The sequence below is a fragment of the Mesoplodon mirus genome, assembly GCF_964341445.2.
Source record: "Mesoplodon mirus genome assembly, chromosome: 19".
Taxonomy (NCBI): domain Eukaryota; kingdom Metazoa; phylum Chordata; class Mammalia; order Artiodactyla; family Ziphiidae; genus Mesoplodon; species Mesoplodon mirus.
The window spans coordinates 52,530,421-52,551,822 of record NC_138995.1 but is presented as its reverse complement, the minus strand read 5'-3'; the positions used below and the strand labels follow the sequence as shown (position 1 = coordinate 52,551,822).

Genomic DNA, 21,402 nt, shown 5'->3' with positions numbered 1-21,402 from the left:
AGGCCCCTTGCATTGGGAATGTGGAGTGTTAGCCACTGCGCCACCAGCAAGTCTCTTTGCTGTTGTTTCAATGACATGTCAGGGAAGAGCAGGGGAAATGTGGAAGATCAATAATCTTTACTACAAAGTGAGGAGAAACTGCCTGGATGGAGTCTTTAAGTCAGCAACTAAGAGCCATCCATGCCTATGTTGGGAAAAGAATTTTTCTTAATGCCAACCTGTAGTGTAGATAGGACTGACATTGGGGCAGGGGGCTGTAACCACCCCACTGTGGATGGGTGCATGATTTCCCCCCGATTGGCCACATCTTCAGGATGTCAACAGTAACTCCTGAGAAGTCTGCCACTCCCCGTGGCTTCCTTAAAGCAGGTCCCAGTTACGCTCAGTGTGGTGACTGTCCTTATGGGCCTGGGAACATACAGGTCTGAGGACTTGTTCATCTGTTGTGTCTGCCATGGGATGATAACAGCTGACATAGGTGGGCTCTCAGTTGCTACCACTGGGCTGCAGAGATGATAGAGCATTTCCATCGTGGAAGAGAGTTCTGTGGGACGGCCCTGGTATATGTATAGGGAAGTGCTGTTTGTGAATTGAGTTGCCTTCAGTTTCTTTCCCCATTATTTTTTCCCCCCCCAGTACGCGGGCCTCTCACTGTTGTGGCCTCTCCCATTGTGGAGCCGGACGCGCAGGCTCAGCGGCCATGGCTCACGGGCCCAGCCGCTCCGTGGCATGTGGGATCTTCCCGGACTGGGGCACGGACCCATATCCCCTGCATCGGCAGGTGGGCTCTCAACCACTGTGCCACCAGGGAAGCCCTCTTTCCCCATTTTTAAGGGAAGCTAGTGAACATCATTGGGGTGGGAAGGGCATCTGTGCTTCCATACCAGCCTTTGCAGCCAACCTGGATACTTAAGCCATCTGCCCCCAGGTGGGCTTCCTCACTACTCCCCCTGCTGAGCGTATTGGCAAGAACATCATTACACACTTAATCAAGGAGTAGTTTCACAAATTTTCTTTATAAAAGAAGGATCTTGGGATTTACTGACTAGTTGCCCTTTTTTGTATGTCTGCCCTACCAAAACCGTAGCCACATGTGGCCGCCAAGCTGGGCTGCACTGATGAGAACGTCATCACTGACAGGAAAATTCTGTGGGACGGCACTGGTGTACAGAGAAAACATACAAATAAAGTGCTGCCTACAGATGGAGAGTGGGGTTGATTGAGCTCCAGCTGGTTGCCAGGCTAAGTGTTTACAGCATCCCTGTGAGGTTGGCGACAGGTGTCTTCGTGTTAGCTGGTGAGAAAGCCTAGTGGCTAAATAACTACCTCACCAAGTTTGGAGTTAACTGGAGCTGGAGTTAACTCGGGTTAACTGGGCTTGGCTGGCATTAACCTAAACATCCCAAGGAGGGCAGCAGTGTCTCAGAGAAGGCAGTGGACGGCTGCCCTTTCCCTTTTCAAGCCTGTCTTAAATGCAGCTCTAAAGACAGTTTACAAAAGGCAGGCTGTAGTAGACCAGCAAGAAAGGTATTCTGAGGAGGCGTTGGAGCTGGGGTCATGAAGCAGAGGTAGGAGTTGGGCAGGCAAGAGGAATGGAATTCAGGGGCAGGGAGTAGGAGGGCCCGAGGCAGGCCTAGTGCGCAGGGTTTTCCCACGGGGTCCGGAGACCCCCTTACTGAGACTCCTAGCCCCCTCGCAGAGGCACAGCGGGCCGCCTCTGGAGTGGCCGAGGGGGCTTGCCTCGCCTTCCTCACTGCAAGCCTTGGAGCAGACAGCCTCCTTCCTCCCCGCTGCCTCCTCAAATACCAGGAATTCCGGCACCGCTGGGAGCCCAGGCCAGGCTGGGAACTTTCTTTCAGCTGGGAATGTGCAGCCGGGGGCGGAAGAGGGGAGGGCCAGCCTCAGTCCTGACCTTTGTCGGGAGGCTGCGGTGGAGCAGGTCCAGGCCAAGAAGCCGACTCAGCCTAGGCCCCAGTGTATGGCATGGTGACCACTCAGTAACTGAATAGAAGCCGGCAGCTAATGCGTATTGAGCCAGGACTTATTCAGTTTACCCAGCTAATGACCAATTACCTAGGGCCTTTGGAGCACCAGGCTGCAAGCCCCTTGTGGGCATGGAATTGCTCCCTGGTGTGCCCCCAGTGACAAGAATCGCGACTGACACACTCAAGTAAAAGTGCCAACGGGCTTGGCAGTGCGGATGAGTCCCAGTTCTGCTCCTTCCCACTTGTTTGGGCAAGTCCCTTATCCTCTCTGTGCCTCAGTTTCCTCATCTCTGAAGTGGGGAGTAAAACTCCTCCTCACTTGCCTTTTAGGGATGTTGTGAGGACTCAAGGTGACAAATAAAGTGACTAATGCCTGTGGTATGCAGTCAGTACTGCAACGGCACTCTTTGTTGTTGCCGTTAATTGACTGTTAAAAACCAGATTCTTAGGCTCCTGCCTTTGGAGGTTCTCATTCCATGGGTTGGGACTGGATCCTGGGGCATCTGACTTGAACACTGCCTCGATGAGTTAGGCTTAAATACGTTTGGGAAGTAAGGATACGCTCACTGAAACTTTACGATGATCCTGCGAGGCAGATATTGCTGTCCTCATTGTACAGATGAGGAAACCCAGGCTCGGAGGGCAGTTAACACAGCAAGTACTAGAAAAGCTAGGACTTCAACTCAGCCATGATGCTGTGGTGTCTCAGAGAATTCCAGGGAAGACTAAATAGATGATGCACTGAAGCACAAGAGGTTAAGTGTTCAATAAAAGCAGCTAATATTACCAAAGAAACTGCTTAAATTGTGCTGCTCACTGGGCATACCACTGCTGGGAGGACAGAACGATCTTAATATAAAGGCCTTTGTCCCTAAGACCTGAATTACTGTGGGGTGTGGGGGCATATTGAGGCACTGTAGAGGTCCCCAACTAGAGAGAGGGAGTTAAGAGATCTGACACAAGAATTCGATGGGTGGGTACAAGAACTGGAATACTTAGGAGGGTGGAGAGTGGTTGCCAAGAGAAGTAAGGCAGATGTGGGACACTTCTGCCAGAACCCCAAACCTGATCCATTTTGGCATTAGCAGGGAACTGTCTCTGAAATTTTGTAGTACCAAGACCCAGAAGAATCCAATTAAGGAGGGATGGATGTAAAGAGATTAAAATGGTTGGATGGATGGTGGTAGAGATGGTTAAATGGACGGCTGGCTTGATGGATTAGGAGATGGTTGAGTGATGAGATGTATGAATGAATGGACATAGATGGGAATATGGAGGGACAAATGGATGAATGGAGAGAGTTGGTTGGAGAAGATGGACAGGTGGGATAATAGATGTGTGGATTGACGGAGGAATGGGTGCTAGATGGGGGGGTGGGGTAGGATGATGGATGAATAGGGTCGAGAAAGTTGAATGAAGCAAGACATGGGTGGGATGATGGATTGGAAGACGGATGGACAGAGAGAGATGACGGAGAGATAGCTGGGTGGATAGAATTGGCTAAGTAGATGACAGGAATAGATGATAGTGGGACACATCAACTGGATAAACTGCTAAGGGAATGAATTTTGAGGGATCTGCTTGGGAAAAAGCTTCTTAACTTGGCCTTCCTGGATAGGCATCAAGCAGTTCATAAACCCTCTAAAATCATACACCAAACTGTAATGGGTCCAGTCTTCAGTAATTCTCAAAGGAGTTTGAGATTCCCCAAATTTTCAGAACGACTGATTGGTGCTGTATCAGACCTTCCCATTCATTGTTGTCTTCTGTCATCCCCCACGGCCCCCAGAATGGGGAAAGATACATAATTTCATAATATTAATTAACAAAATATTAATGACATCCCCTTCCCCATCCCTGCTGGGTTAATCCAGGTTAAGTAATAAGGCCCATTCGCCAAAGACTCCAGGTGTTGGAAAGCTGTGGCAATTTTTAGACCCGTGTTCAGCGTCTGGACTTCGGGGTGAATTCTGAGGGTCTGTGGCATCTGGTTGAAGTCTCTGCTTTTCAAGAAGCCCGACATCCTGGCTCACATGTGGAAAGGGGCATCGGGAGCCCCCTGGGCTCTGCGAAGGCCCACCGATTCCTGGGGGGTTGCCAAGAGAGCAGGGTGGTTCAACCTGACCTGGGCCTTGGCTGGCTGTAGCCGCCCGCCACCCCCAACATGGATGTTGACCGTGGTGGCATAGCTGAGCCTCCTGGCTGGGGGCGCTGGGGGTTGAGGCTGGGGTGGTGGTGAAGGTGCCCGTGACGTGGGGGCGGAGGAGGACCAAGGGCCCCGGGAAGCTGGGGGAGCCTCTCCTCCAGGCCCTTGCCGCCGCGCCAGGCTCTGGCTGATGTATGAGGCTGCCAGGTATCTTGAGAGGGCAGCTGCGTTGGAGCCCAGGAGCTGCCGGGTTGCGAGTTGGGGACTGTGGGGTGGGCTCAAGTCTGAAGACTCTGACCTGGCAACGTGAGAGACCGCGTGGCCTTCTTGTTTAGACAAAACCACCGTGGTCTGGACTCGGGTGGGTAACAGGCCCTGAATGTCCCGAGGGCCTCCTCGCCCAGGCAGAGGCGGGGCAGCTGGAACGTGGTCGTTGGCGAGGCTCTTCTGCGCCAACAAAGGTGTCAGTTTCTGAACCTGCAGGTCTGTGAGGCTTTGCTCCTCAAGCAGAGGCACAGCAGCTGGACCCTGGATGTCCGGGAGGCCTCCCTGCTGGGGCAAAGGTGGGAGGGCTTGGACCTGGGTGTCCGTGAGGCCTTGTGGCTGTGGGAAAGGTGTGGCAGCTGGAACCCGTAAGTGTGGGAGGTCCTGGGGCAAGGACGGCAGAGTGTTGGCTGGGGTCTGATGGTCTAGGTGGCCTCCATGTGCAGGCAAAGGTGAGGTACCCGGAACCTGAATGTCGGGGAGGTCATGTTGCAAGGGCAGTGGAGTGTCAGCTGGGATCTGAGGGTCCAGGCTGCTTCTGTGTATAAGCAAAGGATTGACGGCTTGGCCACAGGCAGTGGCTGGGACCGGAACATCCCTAGAATCTCCTTGCTTAGTTAACGGGGTGTTGGTTGGGCTCTGGCTGTCCAGGTGGCCTTCTTGCTTGGGCGTAGGAGTGGCGGCTAAAACCATGACATCAGAGCAACTTCCCCGCTTAGGCAAAGCTGGGGTGACTGGAACTTGGATGTCCACGTGGCATCCTTGCTCAGGAAAAGAGGTGGTAGATGGAACCGGTATATCCACGTGGCCTCTATGCTCGGGCAAAGGAGTGGCCGCTGGAACTTGGATTTCCGGGTGGCCTTCTTGATCCGGCAAAGTTGTAATAGCTGGCATCTGGCCATTGGGGGGGCCTTCCTGCATGGGCAAAGGTGTGGTGGCTGGAATCCGGATATTCCAGAGGCCTCCTTGCTCAGGCAGAGGGGTAGCAGCTGGAACCTGGATGCCCAGATGGTCTTGCTCAGGCAAACTTGAAACATTTAGACCCTGGCCGTCCAGGCAGCCTCCCTGCTTAGTCACAGCTGTGGCAATTTGAACCTGGGCAGCAGGGCTTAGGGGGACAGATTCCTGGGCACAGGTCAGCGGGAAGGCCAGCTCACATACAAGCACATGTCCAAAGGCAGGCAGGGGCCCTGTATGCAAAGAAAGGTGGATCGAGTTAGGACGGATGCCCCCACGTGGGCTGTGTCTGCCAACCACACACCTGGACCTCACCTGGCTCAGCCTGCTCACGGGGCAGGCAGGGCAACAGCTGCGGCTGGGCCAGAGCCCGTGGCCGGCGGCGGGGGGCGTTGGCTGATGCCCGGGTCTCAGCCCGCTGCATCTGCTGGATCCGCTCGCTGTAAAGCCGGGCCAACTCTCGCACTCGGGACGCTGACCTCTCCGAAGCTGGGGCTCCTGCCTTCCCGCTTCTGCTGCCTCCACTTAGATCTGAATCTTCCAGGATCAGCAGTGGCTCTGGGAAACCTGGCCGGGCCAGCTGCCCCTGCTCCAGTGCCTGCCAGGCGCTCCGGATTTCTGAGCAAGAGCGGAACTCCAGCTCATCTGGGAATTCCTGATCTTGGGTGGCATCCCGGGGCTGGAAATCTGGGTATGATACTCCTTCACCCTCCTCTTGCCCTGCCCTGCTTTCTGAGGAGGGCTCTCCCAGTTTTCCAGAACTGCTTCCAGGGAAGAGTTCTCTCCTGGTGGCTAGAGCCTCATCTGGCTCCTGCAGAGGTCCCTGGAGCCAGGAGTCACAGGGGAGGGTGGGAGCGCTGGAAAGACTAGGAATCTCAGGGACACTAGGTATGGCTGGAAGGCAGGGCATTTCAAAAACACTGGAGATGTCAGAGAGACTGGGAAGGCGGGGCATTTGGGGAATTTCAGAAAGGCTGGGAATTTCAGGGAGGTTGGGTACATCAGGATTTTTGGAAAGGCTGGGAATGTCAGGAATTTCAGCTGCACTGGAACTTTCGAGCCCCTCTAGGACGTGGAGTGGGGAAGGGCCCCGTTCATCCATATCCAGCTCTTCTTCCTCCTCCTCTTCTGAAGAGTCCCGGCTGGGCAGGGCTTGGAATGCGAGGGTGTCACTGTCGCCTGGCACCTGGGAATCTCCGGGGAACTTGGGAATGTCAGGGGGGGGTGGCTGTAGTGGGCATTGAGAAAGAAGCCAAAGGTATCAGGGTGGGTTGGCCCCCCTGACCCCCAGGCTGTGCCTGCCCAGGCCCAGAGCCCCAAGGACACCGTGAGGGGATGCCCGGCTCACCCCTGGATCCCGGAGGCCTCTTTGGTTCAGCAGCTCCAGGATTTCTTCAGTGATTGAGGTCCCAGAGGGGTCCAGCGTGGGGGGCCCAGTGTCCTCCAAGTCCTCAGGGGGTTCAGAAGCTGGAACTGGTGGCAGAGGCTCTAAGGGCGGGTAGAGCTCCCCCTCACTGCCAGTGTGCTGTGAGGAAGGAAAGGAAGGAGGGCGGGAGTCCCAGGCCCCATCCCCCTCCTCCCTCAGACAGAGGAATCCAGTCCCCAGCCCCCTCCTTCTTCAGACCCAGCACTTTGGAACCCAAGCTCCCTCCTCCCTCAGACCCAGGAGTCCAGGACCCAAAACAAACCCTGTCCCAGGATGTTTCTCACCTTGAGTCTAGGCTTAGCTGGGGATGAAGAGATGAGAAAGAGAAAAGAGTGAGATGGAAGAACAAGTGTTATTCCTTGTCATTGATGAGCTGTCCCTATCACCCCTCCCTCACGAACTCTGGGCATCCCTGGGAACAGACAGACAGACAGGGACGGGGCAGGCTGGGGTGGGTGGTCCCTCACCGTTCTGTGGAAACATGACGTAAGGGTCCTTCAGGGGCTCTGGAGGGAGGACACAGTGATGTCAGGGGCCAGGTCCCACCTGATGCCTAGTTCACTTTTAGGTGAACGGTACTCACCAGACTGTCTGCGGCCACGGCGGGTAGTGGCGGGTCCTGGGGATGGAGCTGTGGGAGAGGCGGATCAGAACCTTGTTAGGAGCCCAGCTCCAGGCTTCTGGGGGAGGAGTGGAGGGAGGGGGAACTCAGGGTTCCATCTCTTTTACCTGTGTTCCTTCGTCCAGGGGTGAAACTTCTAGCATCTCGAGGTCGGGGAGACCCAAGTGGAGGTGTCAGGGGCTCTGGGATAGACTTACTTTTAGGAGCACCTGCAGGGAGAGATTTGGGGCTAATACTTTACTTTTTCTTAGAAGTGATTACTGCCACATCCTCCCAACCCAGGGCCCCCACTCACAGTGCAGGCTGTTTTCAAGGAGAACTTGTTTTGCCTGAAATAGACAAGGATGAGGGATGAGGGGGCTGGTCCCTGAGCACCCCAGGCATAGTCCTATTAAAGGGTGCTGCTGGGCTTCCCTGTGGCGCAGTGGTTGAGAGTCCGCCTGCCGATGCGGGGGACATGGGTTCGTGCCCCGGTCCGGGAGGATCCCACATGCCGCAGAGCAGCTGGGCCCATGAGCCACGGCCGCTGAGCCTGCGTGTTCGGAGCCTGTGCTCCGCAACGGGAGAGGCCACAACAGTGAGAGGCCCGCGTACCGCAAAAAAAAAAAAAGAAAAAAAAAAAAGGGTGCTGCTACATGTCAGGTGCCTTACGTGACTGATAATGACTAATCCTCACCGCAACCCTATGAGGTTGGTGCTATCATTCCTCCAGGTGAGGAAACTGAAGCCAGCGAGGTTAAATTACTTGCCTAAAGTCACAAAGCAGGGATGTGATGGAGCTGGGATTGAAACCCAGGCAACGTAACACTGCAAGTTAACTATCACGTTCTAAGACAGCACCCCCTGCCCTCAGGGTTTTTCGGTGTTACTGGGGGAGGGGAGTCTCCAGCACCCTGAGGACCCCCCGCAGTGGCAGCAGCTGTACCTTGGCAGGGATGGAGGCGGGGTGATTCTCAAAGAAGAGGCGCTGGAGACAGTGAATCCACAGCCTCTTCTCTTCTTGGTTCTTGGCCTGGGCGGGGGGTAGGGGTGGAATGGGGAGCCAGGGGTGAGGTCTAGGGACTGGGGGATCCCTGCCCACCCAGCTCCACCCTTTGCTCACCTGGAGCAGGTGTCTGTGCTTGGGAATGGTCAGATCGGACACCTTGAACCCTAGAGGGTCTCGAGGGCTCTCGCTCACACTCAGGTTGCAGCACTGGATGAGGGGCAGAGAGGGGAGGCAAGTTCAGAGGCCTCAGACTCATCCATGTGCCCCTCGTGTGTATCTGGGTCCCTACCCCCTAGAAAGATGTCCCCTTTCCCCGTCGACTCTCCCCACCAGGCTGGGCTCAGCTCTCCCTCACCAGCCCTCCCCACCTCATTTGGATCAAGAAGACGTACCTGCCCATGAAGATGCTTGTCTGGTGGGCAAATCCAGGTCCTCCCCCTCCAGGCCCTCACCACCCATGCATCCCACTGGCCTCACCCCTCCTTATTAAACCCTGCCCCCCCTCCTCGGACTCAAGAAAACGTGGCCCTCTTAAGCTGGGTTGTCCCTCCTTGCGGATCCTGCCCCCAGCCGTTAGGTCTGCAGGTATTGCGTGTATAGAACATACCTGGCAGGCAACATTCTGGCCCTGCCCCATCCCTGAACTCACGAAGATGTGGCCCTTGTATGTGTATTCTGGTCCCCGGCGCTTGGCCACGAGCAGCATCCGTGAGAATAGAAAGAGCAGCCGTTCACCGCCTCGAAGTCGGGGGCCGCCCCCTCCACCACCTCGGAATGCACCCTCCAGCACCAGCTCGCCAAAAGCACTGAGCTCCGGACCGGTCCAGCCACCCAGCCGCCGCTGCACCTCCTGCCGGGACCACGCCAGTGAAGCGGGCACAGGAACACACCGGTGGGCGGTGCACGCACACCAACACAGGGGGGTTAGCAACCAGACTGTGCTGTCCCAGCCCGCCCTCCTAGGCACGGACCGACCCCCCGCAAGGGCCCTCACGCCCGCTGCCCCCCATGCCGCCGGTCCCAGCCCTCTCCCAGGGGTCACCTGGAGGCGCGCGGCGTGCTCCTGCTTGCGTTTCATGTCGTTGATGTACCAGGCGACCGCCGTCATGGACACGATAGCCTCCTCCACCAACTCGCGGCCCCCGGCGTCTGGGCCCTCCACCCAGTGCTTGCCTAGCTCCTGGAGGGCAGCCACCAGGCACCCAGGGAGTGGAAGAGGAACAGAGGAAGAAAGAATGACAAGGATAAAAGAGAGAGAGAGAAATAAAGGCAGGGGCAGCGACGGAGAGAGACAAACAGGCGAAGACACGAAGTGAAATCAGCTGGCGCCAGCCCCCACTGCCAGCAAGACCCTGCCCCAAGCACCGGCCCAGTTTCTAGGGACCGGATGCCTTCCCAGGCCTTGCCCAACTCGTCCAGGGTCCACTCTCCAGATGCTCCACCAGGTGGCCAATGGACAGGACCTTGCCCCTCCCCAAGCAGCCCCCCAGGGGCCACAGCTGACCTGCAGCAGCAGATGGTACTTGAGGATGCGCTGAACAGGCTTCAGCAGGAAGCTCTGCAGGGGCAGTGAGTGATGGAGCTGGGCCTGGCGCTCCTGCAGCCACAGGGCTGCTGGCGGAGACACTGACAGCTCCCGGAGCAGGGCCAGGGAGCTGGGGGCACAGCACAGGTCAGGGGGACTTGCAGCTACAGTGGGCAAGGCTGGGAGGGGTCAGGGAGTGGCCAGGGTTTTGGAACCCTCAGGGGCCCGCCAGGGTTGGGGTGGGTTAGGGAGAGGTGGACGCTGTCACGGTATGGCAGGGCTTGGAGCTGGATGGGTCGGGGTGGAAGGAGCTTGGCTGGCACATCAGCTCGTGGGCACAGCCTGGGGCCCAGCAGGGGCTCCTCAGCCCTCACCTCGGGTAGTTCATGCAGTACAACGTGTAGATGTCAAAATCCTCGCTCTGTGGGCAGCAAGGGAGTCAGGGAGACCTCAGTTCCCGATGACCCCCCCCCACCTAGCCCAGGCCTGCTCCCCCCTTACCCAGGCCCTCGCCTCACCCTCTGCACGAAACACTCGGCGATGCCCCCGGCACTGCTGCTGCCCTCCAGGTCCTCCAGGAGCTCGCTGTGGAGGGGAGAGGAAGGGTGAGGGGCTGCCCTGCCCCCCCCAGCACCCTGTGGGAGGACTCCAGGAGACTGGGGCCTTGGTGGCTGCCAGGATCTCTCGAGGGATGTCATGTCCGTACGAAGGGTCCTCTGATCGCGACATGGGAGACTGCGACCTGCTCAGACTTTGTTCTTGGTCAGCATTACATTCCTTGGCGTGAGATCTTGTGACAGCTGGCATGAGCCTGGGACGTCTCATGGCACAACCCAGGGAGAGGGGTGTCAGGACGCTCAGAGCTGTGATGATCTTAAGATCCCACTGTGACCCCGAGATCTTGTCGTGACTCACAAACCTCCTGCAGTAACTTTAAGTGTAATTAGGGAATTCCCTGGTGGTCCAGTGGTTAGGACTCCGCGCTTTTGCTGCCGGGTCCGGGTTCAATCCCTGGTTGGGGAACTAAGATCCCGCAAGCCAAGCAGTGCGGCCAAAAAAAAAAAAAAAAAAAAGAAATTAAGTGTAATTAGGTGTCATTAAGACACTTGGTGTCATGCTCCTTGGACTGAGTGGCCAACCATTCTGGTTTGTCTGGGACTGAGGGGTTTCCCAGGATGAGCTGGTCACACAAATGCTCACACAGTCATGATCCTCAGGCCCCACACAAGCCTTGGATTCATCGCGATCCCAGACCTGACATAGCAATAGCCCCATCTCGCTGCCTGGACCCATCCCGATATTTGGACCTCATCTGGGCCCTCAGGCTCCCATCCACCTCACTCCTCCACCACTCTGGATCCTCACTCCCCATCATGACCCCTGCCCAATGTCATGACGCCCTGTGTTCCAGCCTGGACAGGGCACTGTGGGGTGCCAAGGTTGGGGTTAGAACACAGCCTGCCTCCCCGACCCCCCCGAGCCAGCGCTGCCGCCCATCCCACCCGTCCCTGACCTGCTGAACTCGTCCCTGACCTGCTGAACTCGTAGATGTCCTCAATGTTGGCAAACAGCGTGCCCACCTGCTCCGCGCTCAGCCCCAGGACCCCGCCGTCCAGCAGAGGGCCCAGGTAGTCCTGTGGGAATGACTGGTGTTACAGGGGTGGAGGGGCTGGCCTGGGTCCCCACTGCACTTGGGTGCCCCCCCGCCTCACCTCCACGATGCTGCGGAGGTCCCGGACATAGGCCCGCTCCGTCTCCACGATCTCACGGGCCACACGCTCCAGCCTCGAGGGTTTCGCCGAAGCTGGGGTCCCCACGGGTGAGAGATGCAGGCGGATGGGGGGCCCTGGAAGGGGCTCTGGCCTGGAGGCCAAGCAGGCTGGGGTGGGCCCCGGAGCCGGGTCTCCCTCTGAGCCCACTGTGCTCAGGGATGTGGAGCTCCCAGAACCTCGGGGGGAGGCCATGGCGGGGGTTGCAGGGGCTGCTGGGGGTGTGGAAGAGGCGATCAGGGGTCTCCCCAACTAAGTGTGCTTAGCCCCCACGCTCACCCACCCCTGCTCAACAGCTCTCCCATGGGCTCCCTGCTCCCCTCACTGTGCCCTGTCCTCTCCCATCAGGGTCCTCTCTGGACTGCTGGCCTCCATTCCTTGAATCTACCTCCATGTGTCATCCTGGGAGAACTTTATTAATTGGCCTGACTCTGTCACTCCCACGAGTATTACCCCATTCCTGCCCTCAGGGTAAAGTCCAGATTCCTCAGATCCACAGGGGCCTGTGCAAGGTGGCCATTAGAGACCTTTCCAATCTGCTCTCTTCCCGACACGCCACTTCTTACCCTCTGGACTCCAGTCACACTCAGCTTCTTTCAGTTACTCAAATAAGCAGCCTCTTCTCACCTCTGTGCCCCTGCACATACTGTTCGCTCTGTGCAAAACACTCTTCCTTGCCTCTCTCAACTCATTCCTCCTCATCTTTCAATTCTCAGTTTAGATGTCCCCTCCTCCAGGAAGCCTCCCTGGACCTCCCAGATTAAGTTCCCACAGCCCCCGGGGCTTTCCTCATCCCAGCCCTGACCACTCTATGCTGGGCTTCCCCTCTGGACTATCATGGTATGGGGATGGGTCCATCTCCCGGACCAGACCTGGAGCTCTGTGCATGCAGGGCTGGGGCTGTCTTGGTCAGCCTGTGTTGCCAGCACTGGGTCAGCCCCAGAGCGTTGCACTGTCTTTCATGAAAGAATGAATGCCCAGCAGGCTCCACCCCTCCCTCACAGGCTCACCTGTCCGAGTCTCACACACAGCCGCACAGTCACACACTTCACCTCTGCGGCCGAGGCTAGGGCTGGGTTTGGACAGGCCCAGTCCACGGGCTCCTTCGGGCATGGCTGAGTGGCTCAGCGGCTTCTGCAGAAAGACCCCCTTCCTGGATATCAGGACCCCATAGGCCTCCCTGCCCCCCACGCTCAGAGGCTGGGGGCTGAGAATGAACAGTGCGGTCTAAATCCTGGGAGGCGGCCCAGGGAGTAACTGTTGGGGGAGACAGAGGCAAAGTGATAGAAAGAGGGGAGCAAGGAGAGATAACACTGAGAAAAAGATGGAAAGGGTGAGACAAAAGAGTAAAGCGAGCGAAAGAGTCGTCCAAGCTGTGAGTCTGGTGTGTCTGGGGCCGGAGGCTCAGGGATCCTGGGAACGTTTGGGCTCTGGCTGGAGCCGAGGGCGAGGGGCAGGGCTGGGAAAAAGCCGTGGGCGGGAGGCCGCGGGGTCCCAGGGGAGGGCGGAGGAGGCTGGGGGACCGGATGCCAGGGTCCTGCAGACGGCTCCCTCCCCCGCGGAGGGCTGCGAGTTGGGGCGCTGGCCCTGAGTTCTCGACCCCCTCCAGCCAGTCCCTCAGTGATCCGCTCACTGTTCCCACCGCCGCAGCTCCCCTGCAGCGCCTCCCCACACCCCTCTAGCCCCCAACTCCCGCCAGCTCCTCCGCTCGCCCCCCGCCGGCACGCCCCCTCATTGTTCAGCGGCAGCGGCGCCGCCCCCTCCCCCAACCCTTCGGGGCCCCTCGCCTCCCCCCTCACCTCCCGGGGAGTCTCCAGCCCCGAACCGAGGCAGCCCAGTTCCTATTCGACCCTAGCACGGTCCCCGGGGAGGCGCAGAGCCGGGACTCCTGGGTCTCTGCAAGTCAGGGGTTTGAACTTCGGGCTCTCAGGATCCAGGAACCAGAATCCGGGGTCTCTCGGAGGATGGGGTGCAGTGGTCCAAATTTCTTTGGTCCTCTAAATGAAAGATGCTGGGGGCCTCGACTCTTGAGTCTCAGATGGGGGTGCTGGGAACCCAAATTCCTGAGTCTTCTAGATGGGGCCGTGGGGTGGAGTGGCCGGATTCCTGAGTTCCCCTAACTCTAAGAGCAGAGATTAAGCCAACTCCAGGAGGGAGCGCAGGGAGCCCCAAATTCCAGAGTCCTCTTGAAGTAGCTGGCGCTTCAACCCCAAACGGGCTGGATGGGGCGCTAGGAGTCCGTATCCCAAGTTCCTCAAACCCCGGGAGTCCTGGGCTCAGCTTTCTGGGAAACTCTGGAGAGAATCTCCGGTCTGGGATCCTAAATTCTTGGAAACCGGGTGCAGGAAGCTCGGCCTCCAGGGTCGGCGCGGCGCTGATGTCCCGGACTCCTAGCTCCTCCAGGAGGGGGCGCTGGGCACCTGGATATCTGGGGTCCTCTAGCCTGGACGCTGGGGCCTGGGCTTCGGGGTCCCTCAGGACGCGGTGCAGTTTCGGGAGGCTGGAGTCTGCGACTGTGGACCCCTCAGGCTCCGGGATGGGTGGCGCCGGCTCTGGCGGCGGCGGCGCCACATACATCTGTGGCTGGAGAGCCCGGTCCCAGCAGTGGGGTGGGGGGCGGTCGCCTGGGGCTTCCCCTCCCCCCAGCCGCCCGGGCTCATATCCTGTTCCCGCCCGCAGGGGGGAGGGGCCGCCTTCCGGCCGGCCAGCCAGCGAAGGGTTAAGACCCCTCCTCTCTGCTTTCTGAATATTCATGAGAAGGCGAGTCCCAGGCAGGCTGCACCCCCACATTCCAAAAACCTCGCGGACTTTTCCCTTTTACAGCAAGAGCCTTCCAGGCGTGAGAATCCGGAACTGGTAACGCACTTTCTCCTATTGGCCAATCCAAAGATTCCTATTTGTATATGCAAAGACGGGGCGGAGCAATTCATCAAGGTCACGTGGCCAGGAATGACTGAAAGACCCCGCGGCGAGAGGGTGCGGCCGGAGCTCCAGTGGCGCAATCGGTTAGCGCGCGGTACTTATATAACAGTGCGAGCGGAGCGATGCCGAGGTTGTGAGTTCGATCCTCACCTGGAGCACTTTTAGTTTTCTCTTACCGGTTTTTATAAATTTATGCATCTTATTCATCAACCCGAACATCTACATCACTTAAAAGAATAAACGTTTCGGTCTCCTGAATTTTTAAGCTGGGAGGAATCCTGGGACTCTGGTGACGATCTGTTAGGGAGTGTTTTCTGTTGTGGGGAGGTGCCGTTTTCCTCTTGGTCACCAGGGGGTGGTATTGCCTCTTAGATGCCTGGGAATTTCAGTCTGCAAATCAGTTTAAGACTTTTGTAGGAGGTGTGTCAGGCCATGGGTCCTCAGCAAACTGCCTATGTGATACTGTCTCCTTCTCCATCATCTTCTGTCTTGGATTCCCGCCCCCACCCCCACCCCAGTTTTATTGTAATGTAATCGCCGTATAACATTGTATTAGTCCAAGATGTACAAAATAATAATTTTAGATACGTATGAACTGTGAAATAATTACAATGTTTAATTAACATCATTACTTCACACAGTTACTATTTTGTGTGTGTGTGTGTCTTGGAGTTTTCTCTCTTTCTCTCCCCATTTCTGAATCGATTTATTTATTTTTTTCAACAAATTCTGAAGCTTGTGACCACTATGTGACTGCTTCCTGTGTGAGTGATTAGGGTTTAGGTGTGATACAGCAGTGAACAAGACAAAGTCAAAGTCCCTGCCCCTGAGGATCTGACATTCTAGTGGGGGAGGAAGATTGCTATAAACATAAGATCTAAGTACATTTTATAAGTTAGGTGGTGATAAACATCTTGGAAAAAGTAGAGCACGGTAGGGAGGATGGGGGTTGCAATAATAGTAGTCAGGGACCATCTCACTGAGGAAACATTTGAGCAGAGACCTGAAGAAGGGGAGTAAGCTGTTGGGATACCTGGGGGAGTATTCCAAGCAGAGGGAACAGGCAGTGCAAAGGCCCTGTGGCTGAAGTATGGCAAATGCACTGGTGGAAGCCAGAGTGGCTAGAGCAAGAGTGATCAAAGATAAGAGCCAGGCTGTGTAGGCTGGTGAGGACTTAAGACTTTGGCTTTTATGTGATCTGACTCAGGTGTCATGACAGCTTCCCTCTGGTTGCCTAGTGGGGGAGTGGGGAAGAGACTGAGGGTAGGGGCCTGAGCCAGGAGACCAGGAAGGGGCTGCTATGATGGTTCAGGTGGGAGATGATGCCCGATAGAACCAGGGTGGGGGAAAGAGGAGGAGGCAGGAGGGTGGATTGTAATATCTCTTTAGAAGGTGAATCAGACAGGACTGACGTTGAATTGGGGTGTGGGTTTGAGGAAAGAGTCAAGAGGAATGACTCTCAGGTGTTTGGCACTGGTAGCTGGTGCTAGGTGCCATTTTTGCAAGTGAGGGTTTGTTAGTTCGTTTGTTTCCAAGGGGCAGAGAATCTGTTTTTCGCAAAGGGAAGGACAAGAGATGTGTTACTTCTTGTTCTTTCAGTGCCTGTGAATGTCTGCGTGGCTTGCTCTTCCTCTCCAACGTCTTTGGGTTTCTGGGTTTCTCTCTCTCTCTTTCCCAAACCTCCTCTCCAAGTATGGGGACCTGAGCCCTTTCCCAAAACGGGGCGCGGGGGCGGGGGTGCTTCGTGGAAGAGGAGATCAAAGGTCAGGGCCTGCCAGTGGGCGAGGGGAGAGGGCCAAGGAGGGCTGAGAGGTCAAGGAGGCATGAGGAGGGGAGGGGAAGAGGAGAACACTCGCAGGAGGGAATGGGGTGAAGAGAAATGGGGTGAGGAGGTGGAACCGAGGGGATGAAGAGTGTGGGCAGGGAAGGAATGGGTGGAGAGAGAAGAAAAGGGGGCCAGAAGGGGGAAGAGGAGGGGAATTGGAAGGAAAGAGAGGAGGGGATAGAGGACGGGGAATGGGCGGCAGGAAGGTAAGGATATTAAAAAGGGGAAGGGGAGAGGAGTGCTGGGGGAGGGGAAGAGCTGGGGAGGGTGGGGGAAGAGGGGAAGGGGAAGGTCGGCGCAGGAGGGTCTGGGCAGGAGGAACTGAGAGGGAGGAGAAGGGGTGAGGTAGGGAGAGGAGAGAGAAGTGAGGGGCGGGGGGAAGAGGGGTAAGGAGGGGAGGGGTAGGAGGCCGCGGCGGAAGGGGGCGGGGCGCAGGCACTGACGCGGGGCGGCTTCCGGGCGCTGGGCTCCTCCGCCCCAGTGTGGTTCTCGCCGCCTCTTGCCTTGTATGGTCCGAGGACGCTGCTTTCCCGGGGGCCCCGCCCCGTCCCGGCGCGGCCGCGACCCCCACCCCGCCTGGGGCGCGAGACCACGAGTTTCCAAGGCTCAGAAGTGTCGAGATCTCGCAATCCCGAACTTCTCGAATCCCGACAGGCCAAGATTCTGGAATTCCGAAGGTCTAGGAGCCCGGAAAGCCAGAGGCTACAGTTCTGCGATTCCTAAACGTTCTGGGACACCCAGGGTCTAGAAGTCGCCAAGAGACCAAGTCTGAGATTCCACAGTGTTGACCTTCTAGAATCCTGAAGGCTTTCAAGCTGCTTCCGCCGAGATGCCGAAAGCCTGAGTCCCCCACACTCTCCGATCCTGGAAGGCCGGGCGGTGGGACCCCAGGACGCCGCGGCTTCCGGGACGACCCCTCCCCCACCCGCCGCGCCGGCCTCCTTCGCTTGCCCTGGGCTCGTGCCCCGGCACATTCCGTCCTCCCCACTCCGCCCCGCCCTCCTCCCTCGGCCCCATGGGGACGGAAACATCCCGTCCCCGCCCGCGCCCGGCCGAGAGCTGGGTCAAGGATCCCGGCGGGACGGGAGCGCCTCCCACGCCCCGGGAACTGGCTCTCCTGGTTCCTACCCGGTGATCTCACCTGGCCCCGCCCTCTCAGGTGAATGGCAGGGCCATGTGACGTCACTTCCTGCCAGGTAAGCGCCGCTGGCGGCTCGGCTCCGGGGAGGTTTGGAGAAGCTATCGGCTGATTCCATCCCGCTTCTAAAAAAGGCCACACTGTCCTCCCCTCCCATCTCACTACCTCTAGACCGTAGAAGAGCCAGGATTCCAGTTTACACACAGATTTCTTTTATTTAAAAATTCCAAAAAAAATAAAATTTTAACAATATATATTACTTCATATATTATAGTATACTTATAACAATAATTAGTCCATCGTTTCCAATATTACAAAAAAGAGGAAGAAAAATACAAGGGAAGCAGACGACCCAATATATATAAATACTATAAAATCTATTAGAATAAATAAAGTCGTCATAAATAAAAGGCCCAAAGGCGTGGGTGGGTGGGAGAGCAGGGGGTTGGCAACGGCTTTGGCTGCTTGTTTTTGGAGAGAAATTTGAGCACCAGGATTCCCCTTCAGGGGAGGCTCCAGTCACCATCAGACACCGGAACCTCAGGATCTAGAAAAAATTGGAAGGGGGCAGCGGGGGCTTATTATTCACAGCATTGGGCAGGGGAGAGGTGAAAGAGGCCTCACTGCCTCCGATTTGCTACATTTTTTTAAGACCCCAGAAAACACTCCTTCCCCCAACAGCATGAACAGCTTGCACACTGGGGACCTGCCCCAGCGTAGGGTCAGGGGAGTGAGTTAATGCACTTTGGAAGGTGGGGCGGAGCTACTTGATTAAGAGTCCCTCAGTTCCCCCACAACCTTGGGACCCCTTGTGGAACCCACAGCATAAGAGAACTGGCCCCCCTTAAGATCCAGCTGATCTGCACTAGGCAGGCACTTGTCACTCCGAGACGGAGATACGATTGAAGATGGGGAGTCTCCTGGGGGCTGCAGGTGGTTGGGGTGGCCCAAAAACCCCGGCCTCGAAGACAGGCGAGTCAGATCCCCCCAGACTGCTGCCGCTGCTGGCATATTCGTCAGGATCAGATCCCAGGGAGTGCGCAGAGGGGCTCCGAGCCAAGCCACCCAAGGGCCCCCAGATGCTGCTGGGGGTGGCCCTTCGGCAGGAAGGACAACAGCCCGGGGTGGGGTCCCTTCGGGCCACCGGGGTCCCTGGGGCAGCAGAGAAGGCAGAGGGTGAAAGTGGAAGGTCCCCAGGTGGTGGTGGTGGGGAGCTGGAGGGTGAGAAGGAACACGAGGACAGGGAAGGGCCTGCTAGGCCTGCTGGTGGTGGCGAGGTTCGGCGGCCTGAGGGCAGGCCTGAGAAGCTGATGCTCTGGCGCAGCATGTGGGGGTGGCCAGAGGCACCCAGGTCCTCGCTGGGGTTGTGGATGAAGTGGCAGCGCGAGCCGTAGGGGCAGCGGCCCTGGAGGTAGAACTTGTGGCACAGTTCCGTCTTGTACTTGGGGTGGCGACTGGCCTGGCGCAGCTCACCCAGGCCGTGGGCAAACTGGCACTTGGCCCCATAGCGGCAGCGCCCGCTTTCTGAGAAGGTCCGACATAGCTCGGTCTTGTAGCGGGAGGAGGTGGTGGGGGTCGCAGTAGGCGAGGTGGGTGAGGGTGACAGCTCAGGGCCTGGGCGGGGAGCCAGGGGTGCGAAGCCTGGGGGTGGGGGCACCCAGCCGCAGCTGCGACCCTCCACCAGGCTGGTGGAGCGGCCAGGCAGGCGGGCAGCCACCCCAGACGAGCTCGAGTCGGGTGAGCCGAGGCTCCAGAGTCCCGAGGAGGCCCAGGCCGAGCTGGACTCAGTCTCTCCGTGGTCGGAAGGCAGGTCATGGCTCAGCAACTGGAGGCTCTGTGGGAACAGGGATCGGTCAAGACACCGAAAATGCAGGGTGACGCCCCGCCCCAGTTGCAGGGCACCTAAGAGCTTGCCAGTCCGGTTTGTGGGCTCCCAGCCTGAGCCCCACCCGTCCGCAGAAAACAAACATGGGTTCCGGATCGCAAGGATCCCGATTTGGAGGTTCTGAGTTTATTCGCGACTGAAACTTATCCCGAGGGACCCAGAAATCCCGGCTCCCCCGGCTGGATCAGAGGGGCTCTAAAGTCAGGACACACCGCTGTCCTCCAATTTTCAGCCTCTGGGCCTCTAGGGATCTGACCCTGCTCACTGGGTTCTCCAGTTTCACAAGTGGAGGAGCGGGCAAAGTTAACCCAGGAGTCCGGATCTCTTCGGTTTTAGAGTTGCCAGAGTCTTCTGGGTCAGGGAGTGGAGAGACAGAAGTCGGCTCCCCCTCACCCTGAGACTCCAGCCCAAGAAACGCCTCCGCGCAAAACCGCACCCTCAGCAACTACCAGGGGTAAGCCAGGTGTGGGGTCATTTCCGCCTGCAGACAGCCCCAGTCTGAGAAAAGTTCTCCAGCTTTCCATCTCCGAGGGCCACCCCACCCGTGTTTGGACCGAGACCAGAAAGTCACGGGCTCCATTTTCACCTCCAGAGCATCACACTGGTCTGAGACGGGAGGCAGGGACCCCGGGCCGAAGTGTAAAGCACTAAGGAGTTCCAGTTTGAGAAAGGAGCCAGGGGTCCCGGGCGGGAGTTTGTGGCGCTAGAGAGCCCTGGTTTGAAAAGGGAGTCAGGCATTGCGGACCTTGGGGTGCCGATCAGCGGGGGCTCACCTCGTAGATGGCGGTGAGATCCATGGCGGCGCAGATGGCCGAAGGCTGAGGTACAGGACGAAAGTGGGAGCGCTGAAGTCTGGCTGCAGTGGGGTTGAAGAGCCGCCGCTTTTATCCAGCCAGAGGGGGGCGGGGCCTTGAGGAGTTGGCCCGGGCGGGCGGGGCCAGGAGGGGCGCTTCCCGGACGCGCGCCCCCGGCGCAGCCCGCCCAGCCCTGGACCGGACCCCATCCGCCCGGCTCCCGGCCGGGATTCGCCTGAGGGGGGCCTGCGTGCGGTCGCAACACCGCGGGGAGTGCGTGGGGTGGGGGGTGTCGGCCCAGTTTTCAAAGGCTGGAGACTGAGGCGCGGAGAAGGGAACTGGCACGGAGGTGGGGGCAGGGCTCCTGGGGGAATTGACTAGGGCAGAGGCTGAGAGGGCGTGCGATCGAGAGACTGACCGACAGGGGCGGGGAGAGACGCAAGGAGAGCAAGAGACAGAAATGGAGAGACCAAAGAGAAAAACACAGGGACACACACACAGAGGGAGGGAGTTGCGCACACAGGGAGACGTGCACAGAGAGAGAGAGACAGGGTAAGGAGAGGAGGCGAGGTGGGGAGGCACAGATTGAAAAGACAAGATATAGACAGTCCCAGAGAGACAAATTCAGAGCGGGAAGCGGGAGGGAGGGAGTCACATAAAGAAACAGAGAAAAAGGGAGAAAACTGGGAGAAACAAGCATCCACAGACAGAAATCCGCAGGAGCAAAACGGAGAGAGGAGACCCACGGGCCTGGTGGAGAATTCTCTTCTGAGACCTGCCGGCCTGGCACGGTCTCGCTCTCAAACAGCCCAGATCCAGAGACCTGGACCGCCCTCCCCGCCCCCACTCACGGGGGTTGGGGGTGGGTGGGGTTCTGGACACCTGGCGAGGCTGGAAAGGGGCCTCCTTTTCCAATTTCCCAATTCCTCTGTGTCTTCTCACCCTCACGCAGATAATGGCACTTCTGATCGCTTCCTCTGGGCTAGGCACTGTTGCATGAAAGTGCTTTATTTACGTACATTAACTCAAAGAGGTATCGTTATGCCTATTTTACACACGAGGAAACCCTGGAAGAGAGAGGCCAAGTTATCCTCCTTTAGTAAATGGCAGCAGCCTAATACCAGGGCCTTAAATTATGTTAAGAGTTTGTGCTCAG

The 21,402-nt window shown here is 57.7% G+C and overlaps 2 protein-coding genes across 2 annotated transcripts; both read right to left on the bottom strand.

The window, feature by feature from the left end:
- Positions 1-997: 997 nt before the first annotated feature.
- On the bottom strand, positions 998-14,517 carry PLEKHG2 (pleckstrin homology and RhoGEF domain containing G2). The gene is given in 20 exon segments (XM_082605892.1): positions 998-4,080; positions 4,083-5,585; positions 5,668-6,580; positions 6,701-6,877; positions 7,063-7,079; positions 7,246-7,284; positions 7,362-7,409; positions 7,508-7,609; positions 7,696-7,729; positions 8,326-8,412; positions 8,503-8,595; positions 9,038-9,238; positions 9,431-9,568; positions 9,893-10,043; positions 10,288-10,334; positions 10,432-10,498; positions 11,447-11,547; positions 11,626-11,897; positions 12,693-12,816; positions 13,482-14,517. Coding segments are annotated over 19 exon segments (4,323 nt in total). The 5' UTR covers positions 12,796-12,816; positions 13,482-14,517; the 3' UTR covers positions 998-3,850.
- Positions 14,518-17,762: 3,245 nt separating this feature from the next.
- Positions 17,763-20,303, bottom strand: ZFP36 (ZFP36 ring finger protein). The gene is made up of 2 exons (XM_082608298.1): positions 20,226-20,303; positions 17,763-19,401 (listed from the first exon to the last, which is right to left on the bottom strand). The coding sequence occupies exons 1-2, from the start codon at positions 20,247-20,249 to the stop codon at positions 18,448-18,450; spliced, it is 978 nt and encodes a 325-aa protein (XP_082464424.1). The 5' UTR covers positions 20,250-20,303; the 3' UTR covers positions 17,763-18,447.
- Between the last annotated feature and the right edge of the window lie 1,099 nt (positions 20,304-21,402).

What these genes read in the sequence shown, in the direction of transcription:
- ZFP36 (XM_082608298.1), bottom strand. Translation starts at nt 20,249, where the DNA reads ATGGATCTCACCGCCATCTACGAG. An exon ending in ATCTCACCGCCATCTACGAG is followed by an intron (nt 19,402 to 20,225) that starts GTGAGCCCCCGC and finishes CTGTTCCCACAG; the next exon opens with AGCCTCCAGTTGCTGAGCCA.